Here is a 14,695-nt window from a genome sequence, read left to right as displayed (position 1 = left end):
GGGAGGGGGGGGGGGGCGGGGATGGAACGCTTTGATAAGCGGGAGTCGCTTTGATTATTAAATTCACCGCCAGTGAGTGGAACGAAGCCGTGATCAGTGACTCACAAGCTGCTACTGTACAGTGCTGGTACGCTTGGAGCCTCTTACCGTCGCAGTCTCAAGACATGGTTGTGATCGAGGAGTTGGTATGTAAAGGTGTGCTGTTACCTCCGTGTACCCTCGGTGGTCCACTACGATAACTGAATCGATAAAGCTAAATATGCGTTAAAGTTGAACCTTTTCTTTTTTCCTTTACCGATCTAGAGTTAACAAGAGGGACGGGTGCTAAAAATAAAACTCTGTGATGGTGGGTTAGACAAATTAATGGATAATGATATTGATCTTTCCCAAGTCCGAACTTATTCTTTTATTTATTTTTATTTTTAAGAAATAATATTTCTATTTATTATTTGTATTTTTATTGAACATTTGATACTTTCTACCTTAAAATCTTAGTTCGTTTAATATCATATGAATTATTAAAATTTAATATTATGTTTATTTTTTTTTGTTGTACTTTTTTTTTTTGGTAGAGATTTTTTTGTTGTACTTAAATGAAAAGAAAGATAAATTTTTTAGTTTCATCTGTCCGAACCAGCTCCGTTTAACTCAAAACAGTAAAGGATGGAGTGGGTTCGGATGCCCTAACATATCCTAAAGTGGATACAAGTCGGAGATAGATATGTGGTTCTTCATTATCTATTCCATCGACATCCTCTCAAGATTAAGATTAATCCTTTGATGAGAGTTTTGGTCTTGTCAATTCTTTCTAACCATATGGTACATTTTTATTTTATAAAATAATCTTGGAATGTTTGGCATTTTGATTTTTATGATTAAAATGCATGGCAGCTATGAGGTACTCGAGACAGTTAACATATAATTTAATAAGGGTTATATAGATCGTTCTGGCATGATGGACCTAGCCGGCTTGGTTGGGCCATCATCCTTCCACGTGGAAGCAATCATTAATTGATCCCCCCACCTACGGTCAAGGATTGCTCGCTAATGGTTGCGTTTCTAGCAATTTGTTCCACCGGCTGGGTAAGTCAGCAATCAGCATGAGACTTTTACCAATTCACCCTGCTCGAAACTCATTTTGTCTTCCATCTTCTCTTCTACAGCAATGCAATCTTCGTAGCAGCCACCATACGATGAATTTCAAATCGACAGCTACATTCTCTAACGGTATATGAGATTAACTGCAACTTTGTTAAGGCCAAAGCTCGGCCTCCGCATGACGTGAAAGCTCTTTTAGGCCGCATTCCAGAGCTAATCCGAGGATTCTTATAAGGCTGCCACGGAAGACACTATATGTGGTGGCCTAAGGGTGAAATGTTGAAGGCACGTGGAATGTCTCTCCTTTTTCTTTTTCTTTTTCTTTTTGGTGAAGATCTCATCAACAAGAATCTTGGCACGGCTCTACGTCTCTACTCCAGCATACTTGGTTCCTTCCAACAAATGCCAAGATTTTGTTCAAACCTTTTTGTTGTGAGTCATCTTCAACCAAGATCATGAAACTTCCCGACGAAGTCACGGAAAGAAAACGGACTGATTGTGTAAGGATATAATGATCATAGATAGATGAAATTACAAGTCAAGTTTTAGTCATTCGGCTTAAAATAATTAATCGTACAAGGTGCAAATAACAAGCAATTTTTTCCTAACTACTTGATTGCACAATAAGTAAAAGAACATGCAATTTATACCCAACCAACGCTGAAACTTATGGAAGAAACCAAATTTTCTGCTAGCTACATATTGCGTGTGACTTTTTTTTTTTAAAAAAAAAAGGTATGGAGAGTAGTGGGAAGAACCCAACTACTTATTAATTTTATTCCTAAAAAAAATTAAAACATTTACAGATAGATATTATAATTTTTAAATTTTTTGCCCGTACAAAAGATGATAAAAATAGACTTTACAATAGAAAAGTTTTAAAAGAAGAATTTGTTAATTGTACTAGTGAAGTCAGAAGATTAAAAATAAAAAAAGGCAAAACTCAACGATTAGTTTTCAAATGAAAGTTATAGTAAGTTGAAAATCATGAAAATCATAATGTTGCTATCTCTATCATTATCTTCTATCCAAACCACTATGATACAGTAGATAAAGAGTCAAGAGATAGGATCGAGTTATAGATACTGAAGTCTAACATGAGAAGGTCCATCTGAAACAAAGAATAGCTCATCCAAAATATAGGATAATAATAAAGCAAGTGCCCTGTACCAACAGCATAACCTATAGTTGAGAACAAAGCATGTAATATGATAGAAAATAGCCAAAAAAGCTCATTATTCATCCTTATCTTCAGCGATTAGCATCAAAAAATCTTTCTTCTAGTAGATTTCTTACTAGAGAAATTGCACTAAAAAATTCAATGTATTTATAGAAAATGGTCCATTCTTGTGTGTGATATTTTTAGCCAATAAACATATGAAATATCCAAAAAAATATTAAAATGAAATAAAGCTCCATCGTCTGTGGCCGCATTCTATTGTCCAATAACCATAATTCTTCCCAATGACAACAATTTTGGACTCTATGAAAAATATTCCAAAAAATACAAAAGGTTCTATAGAAAGAACAAGAAAAAAAAAAAACCACTAACCATTCATTCACAATCAATGACTATTTTTGATCTTGTCTCATATAAAAATCTAAAAATTATTTGACAAATCTTGATATAAGATTAGCCAGTCCAAGATAATCATAGACGGGCATCAAACAAAATATATAAGAATGATGACGACGGTGGTGGTGGAGAATAAAAATTAAAGAGAGAAAGAATAATAAATATTATAGAAATAGTTATAATTAAAATCAGTGTTTAGATTTGCAGCTCTTAAAAGGGTGTCGCCCGTCAGGACATCTCGCTACAGTTCAACAGCTCTCCCCTTTCGTGTCTCTTCTCCATTCGCTCAAGGTTTCGTGTCTCCTCTCCGCTCCCTCTCCATGCATACTCTCCACTGCACAAGACGCCACTCTAAAGCCAAAATTCATTCAAAAAGATATTTGCCATGGGTACTCACGAGAACATGAAAGCAATCCTTTGTCCTTTTCCAAAGCCAACTCACCCACTAGATGCTTCAAAAAACTACTCGACGGAGACAAGTTTTTGCCGGGTAAAATAAATAACAGTGACTTGGATTACCTACTTCCTGTCTTCTGATATAGATAGAATATCGAAGAAATGACGATACGAAAGAGAAGAACAAATGTTGAAGAGAGATTTTTTTTTTTTTTAAAAATATATGAAAACCGAAGGCACAAACATGCCACACAGCGACGCCAGATAAATAAATAAATAAATAAAAGGCCTTCGGAAACTTGCCAGTGGAGTCCCACTAAAAAAATAAACTAATATATTTTGTACTCTCATCTAAACTCACAGAAAGGACTTCTGCCACGCAATGAATTTCGTATCCAATGAGCCTGAGGCTTACTTTAACTAGCCGGTGCCAGACTCCAACAAACACTATAATTGTAGTGTTAACATGTAATTCTAGTTTGATTGAGATACGCAATGATTCCCAGCACCCGGAAGGGTGAAGACAAGAAAAGGTGGATGCTGCAAGGGATTGTAGAGCCCCTCAAGCATCTGTTGCAGTAGCACCCTCACCATGGCTGATAACGGATCGTAAGGCAACACCTCATGTAAATAGATGCTCGATCTCTGCGGTTATGGACATCTATGGCTGATCTTTCATTGTAATTTTATAATTTTTATTTTTGTTTTTTATGGATACAATTTTTATGTTTAATACGAATCATTTGATTTACCGGAAAAAAAAAAAAAAAGTCCTTACAATCGACCCTTTTGCTGGGAAGAGCCAGGTTCAAGACAGAGGAAACCAATTTGGGATGAGCAAAGATACCAAGAGAGAAGCACTTCCACTGTGGGGAGGCCACATCCCCGTTCGAGTCCAGAGATGGGGCTCCTCAGGATTTGATAAAGAGGAAGGCTATTCAGAAAAGGAGGCACGTGTGATCTTCGGGTAGCTTCCATTCCGAGCAAGTTTGGCATCATTCATGACGCAGCTTGACCATCGTGTCAATTAACTTGAAATGAAAGGGAATGGAACTTTTACTCGTAAAGGGGAATTCTTTCAAATCAACGAGGGAGCGAGGAAGACTGCTGCAATTAACAACAATATAAAAAGTCAGTGGGCAATATACTACTTGGCCAAAACGAGGGACAATCATGAGGCTCTGACGCAATTGATCTGCTCTTGAAAAATGGTCGAGGCACCATCAAAAGACGAAAGCCTCAGATAACTTATGAATCGGACAAAGTAACTAGTCTCCAGATAAGTTTTAAGTTTAAAATCCGTCTTGTGTTAATAAACAATCATGCGGATCACCAGTAGGTCCAATATTTTTTGGTTTGGATGATTGAAGAACATATCTGAAAAGAGCGTACGCCACCAATAGATGTCCAGAAGGAAAGCGTACAACCGAACGGCGGAAGACAACTTCAATTCTTAAATTATAAAAACGTAATCACACGTTGTAAGAGTGGAACCAGTGTGCCTTCAGAGACTAGAATAGCATCTGCGCGTCCATTTCAAAGTATCAATCGTTCCAAAAGATCTCGAGCATCTTCAGAAAGCTGACCGACCCTTTGAAGTTTAGTCGGCCATCCATGTTCTTCATTAGATGGAATCATGACCACATGTTTGTCTTCCGAATGATATCATGATCGCATCTTATTCATGGATCCGCTGCTAGTTTCATTCTCCAACTACAAGTGAGAAAACACCTCTCTCTAGAATTTTCCAACACAACTTGCAAAACCATCTACCGTTTCCTCTCGAGGGCCTTCTTTTTTTTTTTCTTTTTTTCTTTTTTTTGGATAAACAAGACGAGCAATTGCTTTATAGGTCATATATCAGTGTGATTACAACATAGGAATACAAACTAATAACAAGCCTAAAACATAGGAGATAAGTACATGAATTGTACATCACAAAACTAAGAGGATTGATATTATACAGTAAAACTAGTAAATAGGTGTGAATAGCAAAATCCATTATAAGGATGCTTGGAAGAGGCAGTTTGAGAAAATAGACAGCTCACAAATAGATTGAAAGCAACCATCCAACAGTGACCCTGTTCTGATAAAAGTACTCCTGGAATACTTGGAATGAGTAATCGAACATATCTATCCTGGTGGAGAACCAAAAAGACCAATAGTTGAATCACAGTAAATGAAAGGGGATGCCATAGACCAAATGAATGCAGCAGTTCAATCCTTGCAGTTTGAATCCAACTTGCTCGAGTAGGTAGTACAAATTCCCAGCATCGAAATGAAGAGTAGGCAGACAGAGCTCCAATAGATTCATAAGACATGTCAATAAACTTAAAGAATCATGTGACAGCCTCATTGGATGCTGCTAGTTTCATTCCGACTACAGAATATGTCCTAGTTTTGTCACAGCATATAAGCAGGAATCAATCCTCCTCAGCCAGCCTCATCCTCATCATCTCAATAATGGGATCAATTATTTGGTTTTTTTTTAAACTCTTGTAAACTCCTAAAGCGAACCTCTTCTTGCACTTATTGCGGAACTCCATGTTCCATTGTCAAGGAAACGTCGTTAAAACTCAGCATACCAACTTCCAAGTCAAAAACTAAATTACTATCTTTTTACTGGACATTATTTATATATGTTGTCACGCCCCCAATCCGAGATTTTAAATCGAGGATCATGGCAACCACCGCATACTCATAGAAAACTCTTCCCATAAGCATGCAAGGCATCTTATCATGTTATCTTAAAACAACAGCGGAATAATTAGTCAATAATTTAAATCCAAAACATAACGATCTAAATTTTTTTTTTTTATTGTCTCAATAAATTCAACAATGATTCATAGGCATTACATCAAATTCAATAAGACTTTCAACCTAAAATAAAAGTATAGGGATTCTACTTCTGATCACTCTTCCATTCATATCTTGTATCATCTTAATTCCTCAACATCTGTAAAAACAGTAAAATAAGAGGTAATGAGCTAGACAGCCCAGTAAGCAATGATCACTTCTCAACAGATTTCATCAGGCATATAAGTAAATAATCATTTATAGAAAATAAGCATATAGAGTTCATCAATTCAAAATCAATTTCAATTATGCAATATAATTCATGCCAAATTCATTTCTTTTCTGAAAATTCAAGTTTCTTTCGAGATTTCAATTTCTTTTGTTCTTCAATTTCTTTTCGTCAACCATGAGCTATGACCACATTTTTTCTGTGGCAGGGTCATAATACCGCGTATCTGCTTGCAGTAGGCTGCGAATCATCTGGCAGTCATGTCCTTTGGAACCACTGGTCTCGCTGGCGGTTTATCACTGGTCTCTCTGACGACAAGTCGCTGGTCTCGCTGGCGACATAAACCCTCAGGACAATCAATTGCCAACGTATATGCCCCCATTGGCAGGGTCCTTTACATAGTCAGGTTGTCAATTCATAATGTTTCTTATATCATAATTCTTCATAAATCATGCTTTCATATTCTAATTTCGATAATAAGACATATAAACATGTAGTATCGAAATCAATCAATACAATGCATCATGAAATCAATATGTTCAATCATGCTTCATCATAACATTTCAAATAAGATATTTTCATAACAAAATATCATTCATCCAATTCATGCATCGTTTCACAAATCATGTCAGAAAAATACATTATAATTTGCCGATAAATCTAAAAAAAGTGAAACATTACTTACCTCGAACGCACTCCAATAAATCCACATAATTCTATAAATTTTCTTTCAAAAATTCTATTCGTAGATCATATCGCAATATCCCATGATCAAACATCCACAATCCTATACAGAATCAATTTCAATAATTAGAAAGAATACGAATACCATATTTCAACGGTTTAGATTGGGTCCGATCATCTAAGTTCATCTAATCAAAATCTAATTAGGACCTAAACGATCCAAAGTTTGACTATCAGATCAAATCGGATTCGAAGTGATAGGATCGAGATTTCTTCATCGATTTCATAAAATCGAGTAGAGAGAGAAAATCAGAGGAGAGAGAATTCATGAGGTACAATTCGAATTGATCAGGTGACACAATCCAACATTACGATTGATCTAATATCTCGAGTGGTGAAATCAACATGATCAAATCAAGTCATGACTAGATCGGGATCATGGATGATCAAATCTAAAGATTCATGATCTGATCAAGGTGGGTGCCAGTACGCTATCTGACAATCATGGATCAGGGTTCTTCATTAGAATCAAATCAGGACTATTGAAAGAAATTTTTTCATTCACTAACCTTTTTTAGAGAGAGAATCAATCAAGAGAGAGAATATTTTAGAGAGAAAAAATTTTAGAGAGAGAAAACTCATCTTGAACTCCTCAGATGATATGATTCAACAAATTCGATCGATCATATCAAATCATGCTAAGATTATCATGTGGATAATTCAATAAGATCATGAGAAACAAAATCTAAAAATATTGATCTGATCAAAGTGGATGTCGGTGTACCGTCCGACGATCACGGATCAAAAATCCATCACGAGGATCATTTAAATTCATCATCATTCTTCTCAAAATTTTAGAAATCTTAGAAGAGAGAAATAATCTAGAGAGAGGATTCTAGAGAGAGAAAGTCCAATTCTAGAGAGACAAAATACTAGTTTAGGCTGAAGAGAGAGAGGAAAGAGAGAGAAACTCTCTTTCTCATATTTTATTATTTATATCATTATTTATTAATTAATTTAATAATTTTTTTTTCTTTTTTTTTCTCTCTCTTTTTTTTTTCTTTTTCTTCACGGAAGAGAGAGGAGAAAATCCTATTTATTATTATTATATTATTATCATTTTATTTTCTTCTTTTTTTTTCCTTTTCCTTTTCTTTTCTTTTTTCTTCTTTTTCTTTTCTTTTTCTTTTCTTTTCCTTCTTCTTCTTTTTCTTTTTCTTTTTCTTTTCCTTCTTCTTCTTCTTCTTTTTCTTTTCTTCTTCCTGTGGACTTGTTTTGGGCTGAAACAGGGGACCTTAAGGTCCCCTCGTTGGGTGGCCGGCCGACGACGCAGCCGGCGTGGGGCGGCCGTCGGCAGGACGGGGTGACTCGCCGATAAGAAGAGGGCCAAACCGGTGGTCGGCGGTGACCACCGGCGACGGCAAAATGGCAAAAAAAGAAAATTCTTCCGCAACAAAATCCGACGACTCCAGTCGCCGACGAGCGTGCACATCGGCACGAGAATGAAGGAGGAGAAGAGAGGAAGAGGAGGAGGCTTACCTCCGTCGCCGATGAAGCTTTTCCGACGAGAAATTGGACGGCACAGCGACGGGTCTCCGTAAGGAATTTCCGACGATTGCCGCCGTTTTGCCCCGGGATTTCTCGATGAGGGGATAGAGGAGGGTTCTCCTCCTCAAATAGAGCCGGAGGAAACTTGTTTCCGACTCCGATTAGGAGCCGATGAACGGAGAAAGAAGACTCCCTTCGGGAGTTCTTCTCCTCTGTTTTCCTTCCTTTTCTTTTTTTTTTGTTTTGGGCTTTGGATTCGTTGCTTGGGCCGGGCCTCACATTCTTCCCCTCTAAAAGAAATTTCATCCTCAAAATTTTTCTTGCCTGAGTCTTCAATAGTTTCTTACTTGAATCTCATCCACAAATATTTTAATATTCTAATTCTTGATATAAATTCATTCTTAAATCATTCTATAAGGAAAAAGTAAATACATCAAATATTGATCTGAACGGAACCATCCATTTTCTTATTTATCAAGATTACCATCTCAAAGATTTTCAATGTTTCAAGATTTTGAAATTATGATCTTATTTCCTGTAAAAATTAATATTCAATATCTCATGACTCAAATTAAAATCAAATCTATCTCTTGTGAATAGAAAAAGGTCAATGTCTCTATTCTTGCATAAGAACTTCATTCATCATCATTCATTTATTTATTTATTTATTTTAAAATATTAATCACTCTTAATTTCAACCCATCATAAGATAGGAAAACATACTTCTATGAATCATATGATGACATCCCAATCAATCAAAATTCAAAAATATTTTCTCTTATTCGTACTTTCAAAGGTTGAAGATTTATCATCTCATTCTCGAACTTTTGATATTTTAATTCTCGATACAACTTCATCATTAAGTCATTTCATAAAGATCAGTATCACCATTATTGATTGAATCAATATCACCATTTTCTAGTCATCAAAATTTTCTTACTCAAACCCTCAAACTCTTAAATATTCTAATTCTTGAAGCAAATTTTATCATTAAGTCATTCCATAATAAAAATCAATAACTCAAAAATTGATCTAAATCAAAACTATATTTTTCAATGTCTCTATTCTAAGTAAGTATATCAATTTTTTTTATCTAAACATTAACAACTCTTAATTAATCGATTCATTATCAAATTATTATTGTATTATTTTTTTTTAATATTATTCTTTCTAATATCAATGAATTTTTTTGTATCAAACCATATCATCTATCATAATTCTTTAACTCAAAGGGTCAACATTCCTGACTTACTCAAAATAATCCAGATTACCATGCTTCCGCTGCGCACTCTGATCTAACAATCAAAATTTTTTAGGTTCACCAAGAAAAAATTTGATCAAATTATTTCTTTACCTTATCAATAGAAAAGATCTAAAATTTTAAATTTCAATTGAAGTCAAAGATTAACTTTCGATTCTCATTTATATTTTTACTGGTGTACAAAAATCTTGATTAACTCTTGAGTTCAATATCATATTTAAACCATCATATAGATTTAATAAAATCAATATGAATCAAATCTTAATTCTCATATCAATTCAATTCGATAAATTTTCAAATCAAAATTCTTATAAGTCAAATCAACAAAAAAAAATCTTTCGATGCTCCGCCAAATTTGGACATAATCAGAATAAAAATTTTAAATCATTATTATTTTTTTTTTCTAAAATTTTTATCATCAGAATTTTCAATATCTATCAAATATCCTTTCATAACAATCATACAAGTTTCAAAAATCAAATCTTCATTTAATAGTAGATTCAATTAGGGACCTCGTTAACAAAAGCAAAGGAACTCCATATCAATTCCTAAATCCCAAATTTCTAAATTGTAAATTCACATGGATCCCTTAATCTGAAATAAATATTAATCAGATCTTTTTATCTTAATCTAAAGATATCAATTTTTTATTAACAACCTCAACAATAATATCAGAAAATCTCTTGATCAACTTAGATACGAAATCTTTAAATTGAAATTTCATACACATCATGTAGTCTCCAAAAGACATAATAAGATCCATTATCTAGATCTAAGGATGATGATTAAAGATTCTAGTACGATGAATATTCTACAACCTCAAAATTAATTTCATCAATAAAAAATAGACTTCTTTGCAATATCTCCAAATATGCCTTCATCCTAATATGCCACTTTATATATGATCCACATACCAAGTTCACTTTCGATAAATATTCCAATCAAGCACCATAAAAAAAAAATTTCTTAGTCCATTCTGGAACAACATTTTATCGTCAAATCTTTATCTTGCCAATAATAGTCAACTTCTCAACTAGAAGTAATATCATAGTATTATTTTCACATCGAATTTGAACTTACGATTCATTTGAATAACCAATGATCGAATTTGAACTTACGATTAGGAGCCGATGAACGGAGGAAGAAGACTCCCTTCGGGAGTTCTTCTCCTCTATTTTCCTTTCTTTTCTTTTCTTTTTTTTTTGTTTTGGGTTTAGGATTCGTTGCTTGGGCCGGGCCTCACATATGTTTTGTTGAAATATGCATTCGGAGAATTCATTCGGCTCACATCACCGACTTGGCAACTCCACGGCTGACCAACCTGTCATATGTGGCAGCAAATTCGCGAGCTGCACCAATCCCCCCTTGCCATGAGAGAATTGTTCTTGGATGCATGGCGAGAGCAGCATAGCATAGAATTACCGTATTTTGTTGCTAGCAAAAGCAAGTCAGGATTCACTTCAAAGTTTGGCTCCAGTTAATAACATGGCCAATTTTATTAGTCTGATGGGATTAACTCCTCCATGAAACAATCTGTAACCAGGTTCGCGTCCGATTTCTCCAAAAGTTGATGGGTAGAAGAACCATTTGTCTTGTTTAGGGGCTCTTGGTCCCCAAAAGTTGCACATCAAGGTATTGATAATTCCGTTCACTAATGAAATGTTTGGTTGACACTTATCAGCTTTCGTTTCTGCGTTGAACCATCAAATATAGCCTATCAATTTAAGTAATGGTTAACCCTGGAATGAAGGGAGGAAAGGTGAATTTTGTAATCCTTGTGTTCGAAGTGCATAGGCTATTGCAGTTTTGAGGAACATAATGTCTAAATAGCACCGAGACCATACTAACAACCAAAGTTCAAAAGATGAAACCGTACCAACTTCTCCTCCATTTCTTTTTCCTAGACAAGCATTGGGGAAGAGCGCGACCAACTCCAATGAAATAATGAAACAGGGTATATAACAAAGCAACTCCAAAACTTCTCGATCTATTATTGAGTTGTATGCAGATCAGTGGTAGGAAACCAATCAGGCCAACTAACTTCACCAAATCATATATAGATGAGAACCTAAAAATAGCAGAAAACTAAAGTACATGATCCTATACACCACTACATATAAAGTCGATTGGAAGGAAGAAGAAGCTAAATGTTTGCTGATACATATATCCAATGAAGAGATAGATTTGGATACACTTAGGTATATCCTCATTAAAATTTAATCAGATGTGGGGATCCCAATCGATGATCATTTAAATATGATCCACTACCTCTAATTATATATCAAAATTTATGTAATTTGAAGATTTTTAATCTATTAATCAAATTATTAAAATTTGGAATATTATTTGGCTTTGTAAACCATCCCAACCGAAAGAGTACAAGAAAAATAAGTATTATAATAAAAAGAAGGGAAAAAAAAAAGGAAGAAAAGAAAAACGTGTATGATGCATCCAACCTTCAGCCGGCTCTGCATTTCAATTCACGGAGCCGTGATGCGCTTTACTTGGCCGCGTACTCACGTCAAGCAGCGTATACACGGCAACGCTTTTGACCATCCGATCATAATCGGACGGCCAATCAAAGCCCAAGGGCACAACCCCATACGCCAGTCCCGCGGACTAATATCTGACCAACGGGGTCGCCATATCCCACGTGTCACCCAATGTCCGGAACTCCGAGATTTGCGCTGGTCTACCTAGGCGTGGTCCGGCCAATAATTTCTCGAACTCCAGACGGCAAGCAAGGAACTTTTCTTCCCAATTGGTTGGCCTCTCCCGACCCACGTGCAGTCGACCGCTTTTTTGGTAAACCGCTAAAATCCACCGTCCGTGTCCTCATCAACAGCCGTGATCTGACCAACCACCTGCAACCCGGCACCCTATTCTCCGGTCCCCTCCCCAAGCCATGCGTATGGCCTTCTCCTCTCTCCATAATATCAACCGTCGGCCCCCACCAAAACCATCAATTGTAGTTCTAAACCAGAAGGTCTCCTCGTAAAATTAACAGAGAGAAGACATGGCCATTTCTATGATCACCTCCTGCCTCAAACCCTCTTCCCCTCCACCACCTCCTCCTCCAAGCCTCTCTCCGTCGACCAAAACCACTCTAACCCCACGGTGAGCTCCAATTTTCCTGCACTCTGGCGTTGCATGTGGAATACGCCTGCTTCTTCATCATGCCAGCTGTATATGTACGTAATTGAAATCGTTGGATCAAATTTAGTTTGTGAATGATCATTGTATTTGTTCAGGTCCGCGAGCAAGGAAGTGAGCTGGCGAAGCCGGTGCATCGCGACCGCAGCATGCGTCATACTTGGCTCGAGTATTGCCGGCTTTTCCGCTGGCGACGGCGCGGTCATTGCTGCTGGAGATGACCTTAAGGTCATGGAGGTATCGGAAGGAAAGGTGGTGCGGTGGAGCGACAGGAGGAAGTGTCCTCCGTGGCACGTGAACTCTCTCGAGAATATTGTGCCGGAGAATCTTCCCCGGCCACCAACTGGTCCCAGATCCGATGGATTCGTAGCTCATAAAAATGCTCCCAAGGCTGGGGCGTTTTCAATTCAGTACAGAAGTAGTTGCTTTTCGCTTTAGGCATGTGTTAGTTTACGGTCCTAGCTAGCTGTTTCACTTCTTTCGTGTAAACGAAGCTTGTATACTATTGAAAACAAGGAATAAGAGATCGATTTCAGTGGGACTCTTTATAATTTTTGCATTGAGAGCTAAATTAATTAATCGAGGTTATATGTCTAACCGAAGAAGCAACGGGAAAAAGAAGAGATGAAAGAGACTTAAGTAGGCCCCGTCGGAAAAAAAAAAAAAAAGAAAAAATCCAAATCTACGTGGGATCACTGGAAACAAAAATGGAACAAGGAAGATCCACATACGCCAATCAGAATTGATGTATCATAAGATGTTGCAGTACAGTTGAATAGGCGTTGTACCACCAATGGGAAATGTTTATGCTTTATAGCTATTAGAAAAAAATTTTGAGGTTTTGCTCGTGACCGATGCTTTAGCAAATGAGAAATCTACCGACCATCACGTTGATCTGCTCAAGGAGGAAACTAAGTTTTCACGGATCGTGGATGTGATATAAACAAAATTATCCTTTTCTGATGTAAATATAAACAAAATTATCAAGATATGCGCATGTTGAAACTATATATAAAACAATAGTGTCCAATGCATGAGGACGCCGCCGCTCAGCCTCAACGGTGATAGAAATTTAATAAGTAGAGAAATCAAGCAAAATATGTGAAAGATGTAGCGAACAAATCAAACACAGAAACACCAAGATTTACGTGGAAAATCTCCTCAATATGAGGAATAAAAACCACGGCCCGACACCCACAACTTCCACTATAATCAAATAATGGGAATACACAAGATTCCTCTCTAGTTATCAACAACCAGAGGCATACATCAACTTCTCAACACAATAAATCATCAAGAATCAATACTCTTGGCAGCCACAAACATCTAATGATGCAACAAGTGAAGTTGAGAAGATATTACCAAAAAATAGAAGAATTCTGAAGAAAACGGCAAGCAGAAACCAAAGAAAAAGGTGTAATACCCCGGCCCAAATCAGCCCAAAAAGCCCAAAGCCATACAAAAAAAAAAAAATGGAATGAAGAAGACTCCCGCTGGGAGTCTTCTTCCACCCAAATCACCGGTGGAGAGGTCGAATCCGAGGCAGATTCGACCTCCCCTATACCCTATAAATCTCCTCTTCCTTCCCCTTCTTTCCGTGGCTCTCACACCCTTGCCGGCCGTCGGGATCGTCAGAAAAACTCATGAAAAAGGAAAGACTCTGTTTTTCCCTGTTCGATCGAGTCCTTTCTTTTTTTTTCCGACCGCCGGCACCGTCGTTTGCGGCGTCTTATCCCTAGGACAGCACCGCCATCCCTCTATCTCTCTTCCTCGAGAGTTCTCGACAGCCGGCGATCGGCCAATGGCCGGAAATCATGAAGAAAGGGGACGGATCCCCTGTTTTTCGAGAAAAAAAAAAAGGGGGGAGAGAAAGCTCGCCGGCCAAACCTAGTCGCCGGTCAGCTTGCATGGTCGGCCGCCATTGTCGGATCTCCGGCCAAGCCGCCGGAGCCCG

The 14,695-nt window shown here is 37.0% G+C and overlaps 1 protein-coding gene across 1 annotated transcript; it reads left to right on the top strand.

Moving 5' to 3' along the window:
• The first annotated feature begins 12,518 nt into the window (after positions 1-12,518).
• On the top strand, positions 12,519-13,282 carry LOC105040908 (uncharacterized). The gene is made up of 2 exons (XM_010917695.4): positions 12,519-12,705; positions 12,840-13,282. Exons 1-2 carry the CDS (start codon positions 12,605-12,607, stop codon positions 13,177-13,179), a joined length of 441 nt encoding a protein of 146 aa, XP_010915997.1. The 5' UTR covers positions 12,519-12,604; the 3' UTR covers positions 13,180-13,282.
• Positions 13,283-14,695: the final 1,413 nt, after the last annotated feature.

The sequence above is a fragment of the Elaeis guineensis genome, chromosome 2, assembly GCF_000442705.2.
Source record: "Elaeis guineensis isolate ETL-2024a chromosome 2, EG11, whole genome shotgun sequence".
Classification (NCBI taxonomy): domain Eukaryota; kingdom Viridiplantae; phylum Streptophyta; class Magnoliopsida; order Arecales; family Arecaceae; genus Elaeis; species Elaeis guineensis.
Note: the sequence above shows the minus strand (reverse complement) of the source record. Positions and strands in the feature narration are given on the sequence as shown.